We start from the raw sequence: 16,727 nt of genomic DNA, 5'->3' as shown, positions 1-16,727 counted from the left end.
ACAGAGCAGTTTGCCGTTGCCTTCCCCAGTCATCTACACTTTCCCCCCAGCAAGATGGGTAATTTTACCGACCTTGGAAGGATGGAAGGCTGTCAACCTTGAGCCAACTACCTGAAGCCAGCTTCTGCCAGGATCAAACTTAGCTCGTGAGCAGAGAGCTCGGATTGCAGTACTGCAGCTTTACCGCTCTGCACCACGGGGCTGCTGCACTGAGCATTACTATACCTATATTACCATGTTGGAGGGAGGGATGCCAGTGCGAGACCTGGGGAGGGGGGCGGGGCTGGTGAAGGTTGTCAGATCTAGAAAGTGAGCCAGTTTGGTGTAGTGGTTAAGTGTGCGGACTCTTATCTTGGAGAACCGGGTTTGATTCCCCACTCCTCCACCTGCACCTGCTGGAATGGTCTTGAGTCAGCCATAGCTCTGGCAGAGGTTGTCCTTGAAAGGGCAGCTGCCGTGAGAGCCCTCTCAGCCCCACCCACCTCACAGGGTATCTGTTGCGGGGGGAGAAGATGTTAGAGGAAATTGTAAGCCGCTCTGAGACTCTGATTCAGAGAGAAGGGCGGGGTATAAATCTGCAATTCTTCTTCTTCTAGAATGGGAAACTCCTGGAGATTTGGGGGTGGAGCCTGGGGAAGGCAGGGACCTCAGTGGGGTACAATGCTGCAGAGTCCACCCTCCAAAGTATCCATTTGCTCCAGGGGAACTGATCTCTGTACTCTGAGATAAGCTTTCTGGGGGATCCCCAGGTCCCACCAAGAGGCTGGCTTCCCCCACCCCCCCACAGGAATCCAGAGCTAGCAACACTAATGGGCCATCTGCAAGGCTTGTGGGAGAGTGCCTCTCTTCCTGCCTAAAATCCCTGCACTTGGGGAGGCCAAGTGAAGTGAATTCAGCTGGCCCTGGAACAGTGGGAAGCACCACTGCAAAGTTTTCAACAACCACAAATCCAGCCCGTCCGGCCACTTTGTGGCGCTGAAGACCCTTTGTGGTGTCCCTTTCTGCCCTCAACGGCTGGCTGACAGGTTTAGGGAAGATAATTGTGCCCAGCCTGATGGACCCTCAAATTAGGGTTGCCAAGTCCAATTCAAGAAATATCTGGGGACTTTGGGGGTGGAGCCAGGAGACTTTGGGGGTGGAGCCAGGAGACATTGGGGGGGAGCAAAGATCAAGGCTGTGACAAGCATCATTGAACTCCAAAGGGAGTTCTGGCCATCACTTTTAAAGGGACGGCACACCTTTTCAATGCCTTCCTTCCATAGGAAATAATAAAGGATACGGGCACTTTCTTTTGGGGCTCATAGAATTGGACCCCCTGGTCCAATCTTTTTGAAACTTGGGGGGTATTTTGGGGAGAGGCACTAGATGCTATACTGAAACTTTGGTGCCTCTACCCCAAAAAACACCCCCCCCCGAGCCCCAGTTACCCGCTGATCAATTCTCCATGATTTTCTATGGGAATAAATCTCCATAGGGAATAATAAGAACATAAGAACATAAGAGAAGCCATGTTGGATCAGGCCAACGGCCCATCAAGTCCAACACTCTGTGTCACACAGTGGCAAAAAATTTTATATACACACATACACTGTGGCTAATAGCCACTGATGGACCTGTGCTCCATATTTTTATCTACACCCTTCTTGAAGGTGGCTATACTTGTGGCCGCCACCACCTCCTGTGGCAGTGAATTCCACATGTTAATCACCCTTTGGGTGAAGAAGTACTTCCTTTTATCCGCTTTAACCTGTCTGCTCAGCAATTTCATCGAATGCCCACGAGTTCTTGTAATGTGAGAAAGGGAGAATAGAGTTCCCAGCAGACATTTCCCTCCCCTCCCCCCGCTTTCTGATGACCCTGAAGCGGGGGAGAGCCTCCAAACCGGGGGATCCCCTGCCCCCACCTGGGGATTGGCAACCCAACCTAAAATGCATCAGGCATCTTGAGGCTCTCTGATTCGTTCCATATTTCTTCTCCGTTTTATATATATCTTTTAAATCATGCTTTTCTTCCAAGAACAGATGGCTCTCCCCTCGCTCTTCAGCCTCCCAAGAACTCTGGGATGTTGGCAGAGCTGGGTTGAGAACTACCTGGAGATTTAGGGTGTGGAACCTAGTAGGGTTGCCAGTCCCCAGGTGGGGCCTGGAGATCTCCTGCTTTCACAACTGACCTCCAGCTGGCAGAGATCAGCTCCCCTGGAGAAAACGGCTGCTTTGAAGGGAGGACTCTGTGGCATTGTACCATGCTGAGGCCCCTCCCCTTCCCAAACCCCGCTTTCTCTTGGCTCCACCCCCAAAGTCTCCAGGTATTTTCCAACACAGACCTGGCAACCCTATGAACTTAGGGAGGGCAGAATGGGGGACAGGAGGGGACCTCATTGCTATATAATGTCAAACAGACCAAAGCAGCCATTTTCTCTGAGGCGGGGGGACTGCTTTATTTCATCCGGAGATTGGTTGGAATTCCAGGAGACCTCCAGGCACCACCTGGAGGCTGGCCACCCTAGAAGTTGGTTAGGCTGGGAGAAAGCGACAGGCCCACCGTGAGCTTCAAGGCTGAGCAGAGATTTGAACCCAAGTCTCTTTGCGAGCTGCAGTGCTTCAAAGAGCTCCCTTCCCTCCTTGGCTCTTAAAGTGGCCAGGCTGACCTCAGAAAAGGCTGCCTTTTATTACACAGACTCAGAATGAGAAAAATGTCTCTGGAGAGCAAGATACTCATGAGCAGAGACAAATTCCACATGTAATTAGCTGGGCTGGAAAAAAAAGATAGTCCCGGGCCCTAAACGATGTTACATTTAAAACAACATTTTCAGTCCAGTGGCACCTTCTAAGACCAATAAATTCTTATTCTGAGTATAAGCTTTTGTGTGCACGCGCGGGAAAGCTTATGCCCAGAATTAAACTTTGTTGGTTTTAAAGGCGCCAGCGGGACAAACTTTGTTCTATCGCTTCAGACCAACACAGCTACCCACCAGAATCTACGTTTAATTTAAAGAGCCATATAGCATTTTCAGAAAATGTGGTGTGAGCCGGTGCAGGGTTGTGATTTGAGTGTTGGAGACCCTGGTTCAAATTCCGCACCACCCGCTTCAGCTTCCAGCTCACTACTTACTTCAGCCTTTGAGGGCGAGTGAAGCTTATTGGGTTTGATTGCTACTCCGGCCCCAAAGGGCTTAAATGGAGAATTTGACTGGCTACGTGTTTCCCCCCCATGGATGGCCACATGCTCAGAGAGTCATACTGATTTTGTTTGCATCGTCCCAGTATCTAGCAGAAAAGGGGTACTTTACACTTCGTACTATGACATTGCTCTTAGGTCCTGCCTTCATTGAATTTTTCAAACCAAGTGAGAAAGGTAACTTAGGGATACCATATTTTGAAAAGAAAAAAGAGGACATATTTTCCAACCGACCACTCAAACATGCGATTACTCTGACAAATCTCATTTTAAAGGTCCCTACTCTTGAAGCCGTGATAATTGCTACTAGCTAGAAATATTCCTAACCTTCCAACCCCCAAAGAGAAAAATTTCCATCTGGTGTTTAAAAAGAGCCCCAAAGACGACAGGCGCCAAAGAAGAAGGCATCTGATCTGCGGTGGTAACCCTAGGTAGCTTTAATTGATATGAAATGTGATTCTGTTTTCTTCTTCCATGTCTTAACAGTTCTCTTTAAAAAATTTATAAGAATATCTTTAAAACTAATTTAGGCATACTATTTAATCATCCTTGCTATTGGAAAGTAAACTCTCCAGAATGAGGCTCCTGGTTAACATCTTTGCCTTTGGCCACAGACAATCATTATTAGGAAGTAACTTAAAATATATGTTTTTGGCACATGTTTTCCAGTTTACCCTTTCTAATTATTAATAATTTGTTCTATTTCTCCTTTCTCCTCTAAACAAACTTCATCTTGGTCAATCATAGAATCACAGTTTTGGAAGGGACCTCCAGGGTCAATCAGTATGAAAGAAGTGTTGTTCTGCAAAGTCAGCAGCCCTTCCTGCGATGCCATTTGGTTGACCACTGAGGAAGGCCAGTGGGCTGAAATGCACCTGGTCGGGGTCAGTTATGGTCATTTCTGGGGGCCATGGTACATCAGGAGTCTTAATTGAGGCTATCCTGAGGGCCAACGATTTATTTTGTAATAAATATGTGCGTATTTTTGCGTAGCTGTTAATATTTATTGATTTAAATTTGACTAACAGAATCATTGGGCCCATCTATTGACATCTTCTTAACCTTCAGGTACTTGATTAAAATCCCCACTTTGCCATGGATGCTTGCAGGGTGAACTTGGGCCAGTTGAGTATTCTCAGCCTAACCTACCTCACAGGGTTGTTGTGAGGATAAAATGGAGGAGAGGAGAAGGCTGTAAGAGAAGGATCAGGCAGATCCACAATCAAATCCCTGCTCTGCCATGGAAGCTCGCTGGGGTGACCTTGGGCCAGTCACACACTCTCAAGCCTAACCCACCTCGCAGGGTGGTTGCGTGAGGATAAAACGGAGGAGAGGAGAAGGACGTAAGCCACGTGGGTCATCACTGGGGAGGAAATAGAGTAATAAACAAAGGACTGCACCTGTAGATATGAAGGTGTTACATCGCAAGTAGGATAACAACTCTATTAAAGTCCCAGATCTACAGATAGCAAATTAAGCAACCTGTTAAAAATCTAGACAAACCTCAAGAAAGCCACCCAAGGCATAACCAGTCACTTTCCCCTGGAATCACCACTAAGGGTGCAGCTAACAACTGCCCCATGTTTTATTCCCAGTGGGGAAAACTACAGCACCTACTGCCCCCCCCCCCCCTAGACAGCAGGGTTATAACCGGATCTGAAAAACAGATCAATAGACGGGGGAGTCGCACACAGCTGCTGTAGGTTAGGCTTGGATATGCCAGGTGTTGGAGTTGGATGATGCTAGCACCGAACTGCTTTATTGTTTTATATTGTTTTAATTGTTGTAATTGTTGAATTGAAGTTTTATTGTAATTTATTGTTTTCATGGTTGTGAGCCACCCTGAGCCTCCTTCGGCAGGGAGGGCGGGATATAAATCTAATCTGTGCATGTGAAGTGCGCATGGATTGCACTCTGAGTCTGTGTTTTTGAATCGGGAGCGAGGCACATTGGCAGGGAATAGCGTGTGGAGGGCATACTGCTTCGGGGCAGCCCTCCAGCTGCTTTGGTGGGTAAGTATCTTGATCTTGCAGTGATGGTTAGGGGCCGTTAGGGGAGGGTGGGATATAAATTTGACAAAATAAAATGGGGTGGAGCGGGCGGGGGGGGGGGAAATCCGGTCTGATATGCATCCTCGCTTCTTGCTTTAGTGCTTGCTCTCAAAAAGGGGCTGGGGATCAAACCTCTCTGTAAGTCCGTACGTGGTCTGTAAGTGGGGTCAAGTGGCTTCCGACTTATGGCGACCCTATGAATTAATGAGCCCCCCTCAATGTGGCGCTACGAACAGCCTTACTCGGGTCTTGCAATCTGAGGGTCCGCATGGCTTCCTTAACGGTCAGCCTGTCTCTGGTTGGCTCTTCCTCTTTTCCTGCTACCTTCAACTTTTCCTAGCGTTATTGTATTTTCCAGTGAGTCTTGTCTTCTCATGATGTGGCCGAAGTACAAGAGCCTCAATAGAGTCATTTCAGCTTCTAGGGAGAGTTTTCTCCCTCCCCCACCATGTATTGATGGTGTTATGGTAGAACAGGTGACAGAATGGAAGTTTCTGGGAATTACCATGAAACAAGATCTAACATGGGGGGCAAATACTTTAGCTCTAGAGAAAAAGGCCCAGCAACGACTATACTACTTAAGATCACTACAACTGTCAGGGAGTCTGCTGGTTGCCTTTTATCGTAGTTCCATTGAGAGCATTTTATCTTATTGCCTCTGCGCGTGGTTTGGGAGCTGCACGGAAGCAGAGAGAAGGGTGCTCCAGAGAGTGACGAGAAGAGCACAAAAGATTTGTGGATGTTCTCTCCCCTCATTGGTGGATCTGTATAATATGGGATGTAAAAGGAAGATACAAATGATCCTAAGGGACCCTTCACATCTGGGCCATTTGCTATTTGAGATCTTACCGTCAGGTAGACGATATAGAGTGTCGAAGGCTAGGACAAACAGATTTAAGGACAGTTTCTATCCAAGTGCTGTGGTTAGGTTAAATGCAGGGTTATGAAGGATTATCTGTTTTAGATGTATTTAAATGGTTTTAATGGTTTTATGAATGTTTTAGATGTATTTAAATGGTTTAAATGGTTTTAGATGTATTTAAATGGTATGAATATGAATATGTGTGTTTGATGTGTTGGTATGTTTGTGGAAGAGCACCTCATTTCGTTGCTCTTTTTTTGTGGAGAACAATGACAATCTATCTATCTATCTATCTATCTATCTATCTATCTATCTATCTATCTATCTATCTATCTATCTATCTATCTATCTATCTATCTCTCTCTCTCTCTCTCTCTCTCTCTCTCACCCCCAAATGTATGCTCACGCAGAATAAAGGAGGTTGATTAGGTAGGGGGAGGAAATTGCTCAGTGCATGCTCAGGGGCCGTCTTCTTGTTTGCGAGATCAAGCATGAGTTCAGCTCTGTCCCCAGAGTCACATAGGGGGTAGAGGCAGGGGGTGGGGGTGGAAGAATTTCCTCCCACATTTTCTCCCCACTGCCTGTGTTGGTTATGGGGTAAGAGGCAGAAGTAGCTAATGGTGAGAAACCAAAGGCAACATCCTTTAAAAAAAAAAAAAAAAACACAGTAGAGACGCTTTTTCTCATCTGCACAAGGAATAGCTGCTTGTGTAGACATCTGATGCATTATCCTGAAACCACTTAGTTGTATTTGTGAGATAACCTTTCTGTCCTAGCAGAGGGGTTCAGTGTAGCTGAAGGCTTAGCCAAGGCTTAGCTCCAGGATCGTGCTTTTCTCCTCCAATCAAGAGCGAAGAAGGAGAAGAAAAAGAAGAAGATCCCGCTTTTCTCTACCCTAAGGAGTCTCAAAGAGGCTTGCAATCTCCTTCCCTTCCCCTCCCCACAACAAGCTCCGCGTGAGGCAAGTGGGGCTGAGAGAGCTCTCCATGAACTGCTCTTGAGCAGAACAGCTTTGAAAGAACTTGAGACTGACCCACAGTCACCCAGCTGGCTGCATGTGGAGTACAGAATCAAACCCAGTTCTCTCGGATTACAGTCCGCTGCTCTTAACCAACACGCCAAACTGGCTCTCGGAGAATGCTCCTAAGCATGTGCAGAGAGAAAATGCTGCTGAGAGAATCCTCCTGAACATATGCAGAAAGAAAACACTTACAAACTTACTTCATTTACACCTCTCGTTTCTTATCCTCGGCTGGATAGCCCAGGTTAGCATGATCTTGTCCGCTCTTGAAAACTAAGCAAGGTCAGCCATGGTGAATCTTTGAATGGGTGACCACCAAGGCATACCAGGGTCGCTACGCAGAACCAGATAATGGCAAACCGCCTCTGAATGTCTCTTGCCTTCAAAACCCGACAGTGTCATCACAAGTCAGCTGCGATGTGACAGCCAAAAAAATGATAATAATTTCTCATTTATATCCAAAGTGGCTGAAATAATTTATTTTATCTTATTAAAAAAACATGTCTTGGCCGTCTTTCTTCCTTACAGCGCTCAAGGCAGCTTGCAAACGGAAATAAAGTCAATTATTTATGGATCTCAAACACCTCTCGCATGTTAACCTTACAACCACCCTGTGAGGTAGGTTAGGCTGAGAGCGTGTCACTCACCCAAGGTCACTCACCAAAGCAGAGCGGGGAATGGAACCCGGGTCTTCCCTCACTCAACTGCAAAGATCTCTGAGGGTGGGGAAGTGGGAAGGCCGTCGGGTCAAAGGTCCCATTCTGGAGAAACGAAGCGCTTGAGAAGATCTCAGCATGTCCTACGGCTACATTCCTCCTCTGCTGCAGCAGCTGTTAATTCATCCATCTAATCCAATCCCCTGTTCCTTGTTCTATATCTAGCCCATCGTCACATGTGCCCATAGAACAGGAGGATACCAGGGCAACCAGATAAAAGCGACCTGACAGCTCCAGGCCCTTTTCCGGGCCTTTCCGAAGGCTAACACTTGGCATCAGGCCTCAGCCCCAGAGATCCCAGCTAAGAAGACTCCCCATCGCTGGAGGTCTTACCTGTGTGCATCATGTCCAGGTTCACCATCCTGCTCGCAGAAAGGTAACCGCACCCTGGCCAGCCCCCGCCCAAAGTGGTGCCCCGTGGGGCTGCCAGCTTCTCTCTCCTCGGCCGCCAAAATCCTCCTTCCAGCTGCCTCTCCTGCCAGCTGCTCCTAGCACCTCTGGCTCTGCAGTGCCGGTTGCCACATTGAGGCAGGTGAGCACATTGCCGGGACCGCGCCCCCTCACGCTTCTCGTCCCGGCAAGGATCCTTGACAAGAGGCTGGCGAGCCGCCCATGCAAAGCAGCCTATTTGCATGCCGGCAACTCCCCAATCACGGCCGGCTGGCAGGAGGGAGGCGTGGCAGGACCGACGGGGAGGCAGCCAGCGACGCCCCCCCCTCCACACACACCTGAGCTTTGCTCGGGGACACACCTTGTAGCACCTGCCTGCATGGTGGCTGTCAGGAGGGGGGCTACGCATGAAAGGAGGGTGGGGGGGAAGAGAAGGAGCATTAAGTCATATTCATCTCCTCTAGGAAACATGTTTGGTTTCAACTTCCACCTGGGAAAAAAGGCAAACTTAGGCCAAAGCACCTGTCTGGACATGCGGAGAGAAAGGCCTCAAAGCGCAGAAAGGAAGGATTCTGCTAACTCCCCGGCTCATCTTTGAGGAAGGGCTTTCAATCTCCAGAGAGCCGTGGCAGGCAGGCAGGCAAGGGCTCTGTTTGGATCCCCAAATCCGGGGCCCCGTTTGGATCCCCGGGGGCGGTTTGTTGTGCACCGCCCTGAGCCCTCCAGGGCAGGGTGGTTTGTAAATCAAATCAATCCATCAAACCCAGGCAGGCGCGAGAGAGTGGGTAGGAGCCCACCTGCGCCAGCTTGGCTCCGCGTGGGCACAGAGGTCTGGTTGCGATGTCGGGGTGACTCAGCACGAGCGATAGCGATCTGTAGAGATGGGGAAACCGGAGCCCAGAGAGACAGAGAGGGAGGGAGACGAGGACTTGCCCGAGGAGCCGGGAAGACTCCGTGGCAGAGGAAGGAGACAGCTGGTGCACAGGGCTCTCCAACAGCCATCCACCCCCAAGTCTTGATGGCTTTGTAATAAGGTCCATTCATCGCTTTGCACGCATGACTGTCTAACTTTCATCATTTTGGCTTTTGTATTAAACCTAGCTGGCCGAGTCATTCCTATGCCACTGACTTCCCTATGAGGTTCCTGGCAACTCATTTATACGCACGTCGCAGGCTGCAATGGATCTGCCAAGCCCCAGCATTTAGCAGCCAGACGCCTCTATGAAGCCTATAAGGGAAAAGGATGCTGTCTCCTGTCGTTTGCCCCCAGCTCCTGGCACTCACAGATAGGGCTTTTTTTGTAGCAGGAACTCCTTTGCATATTAGGCCACACACCCCTGATGTAGCCTCCTGGAGCTTACAGTAGGCCCTTGTACTAAAAGCCCTGTAAGCTCTTGGAGGATTGGCTACATCAAGGGTGTGTGGCCTAATATGCAAAGGAGTTCCTGCTACAAAAAAAAGCCCTGCTCACAGGTACACTGCTCCTGTACAGAGAACTTCCATTGAGCTATCAGGGCTAACAGTTGTTAGGGGAGGGACGGTAGCTCAGTGGTAGAGCCTCTGCTTGGTAAGCAGAAGGTCCCAGGTTCAATCCCTGGCATCTCCAAAAAAGGGTCCAGGCAAATAGGTGTGAAAAGCCTCAGCTTGAGACCCTGGAGAGCCGCTGCCAGTCTGAGAAGACAATACTGACTTTGATGGACCGAGGGTCTGATTCAGTAGAAGGCAGCTTCATATATGTTCATATATATGTTCTCTGTGAATGAATCTCAGCTTTTTAAAAAGGCATCTGTGCTCTCAGCCACCACCACGAATGCACACGAAGCTGCCTTCCGGCCAGCCCATCAAACTCAGTATTGTCTAGTCAGACAGGCAGCTGCTCTCCAGGGTCTCGAGTCTTTCCTATTGCTTACTATCTGGTTCTTTTTAACTGGAGATGCTGGGGATTGAACCTGGGACCTTCTGCATGCCAAGCAGAAGCTCTTCTGCTGAGCCACAGCCCTCTGTCCACATCCTGTGGCAGTGAATTCGATGAGGTCATGATGCTTCATATATGTTCATATATATGTTCTCTGTGAATGAATCTCAGCTTTTTAAAAAGCCATCTGTGCTCTCAGCCACCACCACGAATGCACACGAAGCTGCCTTCCGGCCAGCCCATCAAACTCAGTATTGTCTAGTCAGACAGGCAGCTGCTCTCCAGGGTCTCGAGTCTTTCCTATTGCTTACTATCTGGTTCTTTTTAACTGGAGATGCTGGGGATTGAACCTGGGACCTTCTGCATGCCAAGCAGAAGCTCTTCTGCTGAGCCACAGCCCTCTGCCCACATCCTGTGGCAGTGAATTCGATGAGGTCATGATGCTGTTGTTCAGTCACACAGTCGAGTCTGACTCTTTGTGACCCCATGGACCAAGTCACGCCAGGCCCTCCTGTCTTCCAACATCCTCCGAAGTCTGCTCAAATATGTTAGTTACATCAGTAATGCTGTCCAGCCACCTCATTTTTTGCCGTCCCCTTCTTCTTTTGCCTTCTGTCTTCCCCAGCATCAGGGTCTTCTCCAGTGAGCGCTTCCTTCTCTGGTGGCCAAAGTATTTGAGCTTCAGCTTCAGCATCTGACCTTCCAGGGAACAGTCTGGGTCGATATCCACGATGCATCATATCAAAAGATACTTTCTTTTGCTAGCCCTGAAACTCTTTCCATATTTGTTCATCTCTTTGCCCCTCCCGACAGGCAGAAGGGAAGGACGACAGTTTGGCCAAGGGGCTTGACCTAGGCAGGCAGGTGGGTTGCAGATTTCCAGGGGAGGAACCAGAAGCCCTTGGTCAAGGCATACAGGGGAGTGGGTGACAGACAAAGGAAGGCGATATGGATGAGGTTTAGGGGGGTGGGGCAAAGCAGGACAGGGTGGGGACCTTGGTTATGCCTGAAGCTCGATCTGAGAGAGAGCAGCCAGAAGCTTTATGCAAATTATGCAAAGCAGGTTATCTGCATAAACTTTATGCAAATCCGCAGTGACCCTTCTTTGCTGAAATCTGAGAAGCAGCAAGTCTCTCACTCCCCTCCCAGCCTTTTCACTGCGATGCCCTGAAATCTGGGAGGCCTGCTACATTTGCCCTCTCCAAAGGACCGGGAAGCTCCTTAAAAGAGCATCGGGAAATCAAAAGCTGAAGAGCCCAAGGTCAGTATTTTCCAATGCTCTGAGAGATGACTTTGCGAGATGTTCGCAGCGGAAGCGGCAATCCCAGAACTGCGTTCTGCCGTGTGAAGCAGGAATTGCCTGCTGGCGGAAATCACAGTTTACCCCTGATGGAGAAGCAGGATTGGTTCACATACGGTGCTGTAGTCAGAGGGGTGGACAAAAATCCAGGAGAACCAAGTTTAACACCCTGCTCAGCCGTGGAAGCTTGCTGGGTGACCATAGGGCAGTTCACACACGCCCAGCCTAACCCACCTCACAGGGTTGTCGTGAGGATAAAATGGAGGAGAACGACATAAGCTGACTGGGGAGCCCCGTGGCGCAGAGTGGTAAAGCTGCAGTACTGCAGTCCGAGCCCTCTGCTCATGACCTGAGTTCGATCCCAGCGGAAGCTGTGTTCAGGAAAGCTGGCTCGAGGTTGACTCAGCCTTCCGTCTTTCTGAGGTCGGTAAAATTGCTAGGGGGAAAGTCTAGATGATGAAGAAGATAGAAGATATTGGATTTATATCCCGCCCTCCACTCTGAAGAGTCTCAGAGCGGCTCACAATCTCCTTTCCCTTCCTCCCCCACAACAGACACCCTGTGAGGGAGATGAAGATATTGGATTTATATCCCGCCCTCCACCCCGAAGAGTCTCAGAGCGGCTCACAATCTCCTTTACCTTCCTCCCCCACAACAGACACCCTGTGAGGGAGATGAAGATATTGGATTTATATCCCGCCCTCCACTCCGAAGAGTCTCAGAATGGCTCACAATCTCCTTTCCCTTCCTCCCCCACAACAGACACCCTGTGAGGTGGGTGGGGCTGGAGAGGGCTGTGCCAGCAGCTGCCCTTTCAAGGACAACTCTGCCAGAGCTATGGCTGACCCAAGGCCATGCTAGCAGGTGCAAGTGGAGATGTGGGGAATCAAACCAGGTTCTCCCAGATAAAAGTCCCCACACTTAACCACTACACCAAACTGGAGATGACTGGGGAGGGCAATGGTAAACCACCCCATAAAAAGTCTGCCATGTCAACATTGTGATGCGACGTCACCCCAGAGTCGGAAACGACCGGTGCTTGCACAGGGGACTACCTTTATTTTTTTAGGGAGAAGGGGAGGGGGAGCGGGAATCAGTGAAGTAAATGAATCAACAATAAATATGTCATTGCAATCTGCATGCGTGGATGGGTCGCTCATGAAATAACATAGAATACGGAGCTATCATTTGGCATATGTTTACGCATTCAGTTGTGCTTCCCAAGGCAGGCCGTTCAAGCAATGCTGTGTGAGCCATGGAAGCTCAGAAGCTGAACATGTACAAGGACTCCAGTGCATCGGAAGAGCACTGAGTTTGAAGTGAACATCTGAAGCTGCCTTATCCTGAATCAGGCTCTCGGTCCATCAAAGTCAGTGCTGTCTACTCAGACTGGCAGCGGCTCTCCAGGGTCTCAAGCGGAGGTTTTTCACGCCTACTTGCCTGGACCCTTTTTAGTTGGAGATGACGGGGATTGAACCTGGGACCTTCTGCTTCCCAAGCAGATGCTCTACCACCGAGCCACCGTGGAATGGAAGCGCTGGCTTGCCCCAGAGATGACAGCACATTCATACATGCAAGTGATCACTGGTTATTGCTGTCGTTCATTCACATTATTTATAACCCGCCTTTCTCTCTTGGACTCGAGGTGGATCGCATAATCGACAGGATGGGACATCAGTGAGCAACACAATAAGGTTAAGGTTGTAGAACCAACCAGAAGTCTGAAAACAGAGCCGAGCCAAAGCAGAAGTCTTGACACGATGCAAAATTTCATAGCAGGATCCTAGTTTCAGCAAGCTGTACACAGCAGTATAGACCACAGAGCCGAATGCTTTTGCCAAGCAACTTTGTGAATCGTTTCGTTCAGTGCAACGTTATGCTGGTGCAAACCCGCTAGAAGAGCCAGTTTGGTGTAGTGGTTAAGTGTGCCGACTCTTATCTGGGAGAACTGGGTTTGATTCCCCACTCCTCCACTTGCACCTGCTGGAATGGCCTTGGGTCAGCCATAGCTCTGGCAGAGGTTGTCCTTGGAAGGGCTGCTGCAGTGAGAGCCCTCTCCAGCCCCACCCACCTCACAGGGTGTCTGTTGTGGGGGAGGAAGGGAAAGGAGATTGTGAGCCGCTCTGAGACTCTTCGGAGTGGAGGGCGGGATATAAATCCAATATCTTCAGCTACCTCACAGGGTGTCTGTTGTGGGGGAGGAAAGGAAAGGAGATTGTGAGCCGCTCTGAGACTCTTCGGAGTGGAGGGCGGGATATAAATCCAATATCTTCATCCACCTCACAGGGTGTCTGTTGTGGGGGAGGAAGGGAAAGGAGATTGTGAGCCGCTCTGAGACTCTTCGGAGTGGAGGGCGGGATATAAATCCAATATCTTCTTCTTCTTCTAGAAGGAACGTGGGAACTGGCTGTTCCAGCAGCCAGATATGGAACCCCTTAGCAATTCAAAGGGTACTTTGTGGAGCTGGTGCTTTCTGGCACCCAAGGGCCCCGGTTGACAGGAGCACTCAAAACACAAAGTTAACCTGTCGGGCCCTACTGCTGGATCCTAGACCCTTCCTGACAGCACTGCAGGGATAAACAGTGAACAATCTAAGTATCTCTCAAGCAGCTGAGCTCAATCGCTGGGATTTTATTGTCCACAGCTGGAGCTCGCCCGGCAGTTGTTTCTGCCTCCTGGGGTTGCCTGACAAAATAGAGGTACACAGCACCACCTTGTGTCCCTTCGCAGAAGCAGGATATAGACCAAAGCAGTAGACAAGGCCACCTTTAAGACCAGCTAAGTTTTTTTTTTCGGAATGTAAGCTTTCGTATGCACTTAAGAGCATACGAAAGTTTACATTCTGAATAAAACTTAGTTGGTCTTAAAGGTGCCCTTGTCTACCGCTTTGTTCTATGGCTTCAGACCGACAAGGCTGCCCACTCGGATCTAGAAGCGGGATACGTTCACCGTCGCCCTCATGCTAACAAAACAGCTGGCAACAACCCCAAGCTTATGGCAGCCCCGTGGCTCTTTCAAAGCGAGAGAGGTTCAGACTCAGCGGCAGTTTCCCATTGCCTGCCTCTGCGTCACGACCCTGGTATTCCTCGGTGGTCTCCCATCCAACCAGGGCTGGCCTTGCTTGTCTGGTGTAGTGGTTAAGTGCACAGACTCTTATCTGGGAGAACCGGGTTTGATTCCCCACTCCTCCACTTGCAGCTCCTGGAAGGGACTTGGGTCAGCCATAGCTCTCGTAGGAGTTGTCCTTGAAAGGGGAGCTGCTATAAGAGCTCTCTCAGCCCCACCCACCTCACAGGGTGTCTGCTGTGGGGAGAGGGAAGGTAAAGGAGATGGTGACCTCTCTGAGACTCTGAGATTCAGAGTATAGGGCGAGATATAAATTCAATATCTTCTCTTCTTCTGAGAGACCTGACTAGATGAGATAAGCCTGTGCTTATCTGGGTCAAACAGACTCAGTTCTAACCTGCAAGATAGGACACTCTTCTTTTTAATTTTAGTTTTAGCTTTTCCAGCATTGGGCCTGTCCTTCATTAGTTTTCTATCTCTTTATACACATTTGGTTTCCTCCCCCCTTTCTGCCTCTGTTATACTCTTTTCTTAAATCACACATTTATTTACTTCATTAAGGCCCCCCCTTTCTCCCCAAATAAGAGTCCCGTAGTGCAGAGTGTTAAAGCTGCAGTACTGCAGTCCTAAGCTTTGCTCACGATCTGAGATCGATCCCCGGCGGAAGCTGGGTTTTCAGGTAGCTGGCTCGAGTTTGACTCAGCCTTCCATCCTTCCGAGGTCAGTAAAATGAGTCCCCAGCTTGCTGGGAGGGAAGTGGAGATGACTGGGGAAGGCAATGGCAAACCACCCTGTAAAAAATCTGCCTTGAAAATGCTGTGAAAGCAACGTCACCCCAGAGTCGGAAACGACTGGTGCTTGCACAAGGGACCTTTCCCTTTTCCCCAAATGGGGGCTCATTGTCCTCTTCTCCTTCACATAATCTACACAACAACCCTGTGAGGTGGTTAGGGCTGAGAGGGTGTGACTGAGCCATGTTCACCCAGCAGGCTTCCATGGCAGAGCAGCAGGGATTCATTCGAACCTGGGTCTTCCCAACTCTAGTGTGATGTTCTGATCTCTATCCCCCTTTTTGAAGTGGGGGGAGAGCAGAAATGTTGGGTGCACAAGCAGCTTGGAATACACCTAGTTGGTTCCTGCAGTACTACCCCTTTGCCAGCTGCTTTGTTGGTGCTGAGATACAGAAGAGATCCACTTTATAGATATATGAAGTTGGGCCGGTGTGAGATACTCGCCAACTTGCTTCTAACTCACGGGTGGCCAAACTATGGCTTGGGAGCAACATGCAGTTCTTTCACACACATATTGTGTGGCTCTTGAAGCCCCCCCTGTTGGCCGGCTTGGGGAATGCGTTTAAAGTTAAAAATAAATAAATAAATAAATAAATAAATAAAGTTAAAGTTTCTTTCTTTCTACATCTCCCTCTCTCTTTCCTCCCCCATCTTCCTTCCTTCCTTCTCTCAAACATTTGACGTTCATGTCTTGTGGGTCTCAAACATCTGATATTTATTCTATGCGGTTCTTACATTAAGCAAGTTTGGCCACCCCTGTTCTAACTTACAGTGACTTGATGAATCAATGATTATTTTTGTGGGTTTTATGATGGTGAATTGCCCCAGCCAGGATTTTTTTTCTCTCCCAGTGAAACTATACAGAAATAAATCACTCTGCCCTGTTGAAATCTGCAGCAACAAAGTCTTGTTTCACAGTTTTCAGTGTAGAACAGGGATCCCCAATGTGGTTCCTGTGGGCGCCATTGTACCTGCTGAGACCTTTCCTGGTGCCCAACGAACAGGGGTCATTTTGTAGAAAAATAGGTGGTGGAGCTCATTAGCATAACTCATTAGCATATACCTCTCCCCTACCAGGCGAATGAAGCCTGCTTGGGCTGGCTGGAGATCCAGTTAGTCCAAGCAGGCCTCGCTCACCTGGGGCTCTCTTTGGCCGTCCCTCCACAGTCAAAAGATCAGCAAGCCACCCGCCATCCAAAATCACATAAGTGGACGAAGGGTGGCGCGGGCTTCTCCAGGGGTTAATGAGGGCTGCTGGGGGCATGGCAAAGCTCCTGGTGGCTGGCTGGCTGCCCGCTCTCCTAATCCAGGGATTGTTATGCAGCTGCACCAACTGTTCAATGGATGAGGTAAGAACATAAGAGAAGCCATGTTGGATCAGGCCAGCGGCCCATCTAGTCCAATACTCTGCGTCACACAGTGGCAAAAAAACCCAGGT

General features: G+C 49.3%; 1 protein-coding gene across 2 annotated transcripts in view; it reads right to left on the bottom strand.

Moving 5' to 3' along the window:
* POU2F3 (POU class 2 homeobox 3) overlaps positions 1-8,353 on the bottom strand; it is a 183,930-nt gene extending 175,577 nt beyond the window's left edge. For both annotated transcript variants that reach the window (XM_060251847.1, XM_060251848.1), the window contains exon 1: positions 8,161-8,353. In XM_060251847.1, coding sequence (XP_060107830.1) covers positions 8,161-8,188 — 28 coding nt within the window. In that variant the 5' untranslated portion in view covers positions 8,189-8,353. The remainder of the gene's footprint in view (positions 1-8,160) is intronic.
* Positions 8,354-16,727: the final 8,374 nt, after the last annotated feature.

Source organism: Heteronotia binoei, chromosome 12 (assembly GCF_032191835.1).
Source record: "Heteronotia binoei isolate CCM8104 ecotype False Entrance Well chromosome 12, APGP_CSIRO_Hbin_v1, whole genome shotgun sequence".
Taxonomy (NCBI): Eukaryota; Metazoa; Chordata; class Lepidosauria; order Squamata; family Gekkonidae; genus Heteronotia; species Heteronotia binoei.
Note: the sequence above shows the minus strand (reverse complement) of the source record. Positions and strands in the feature narration are given on the sequence as shown.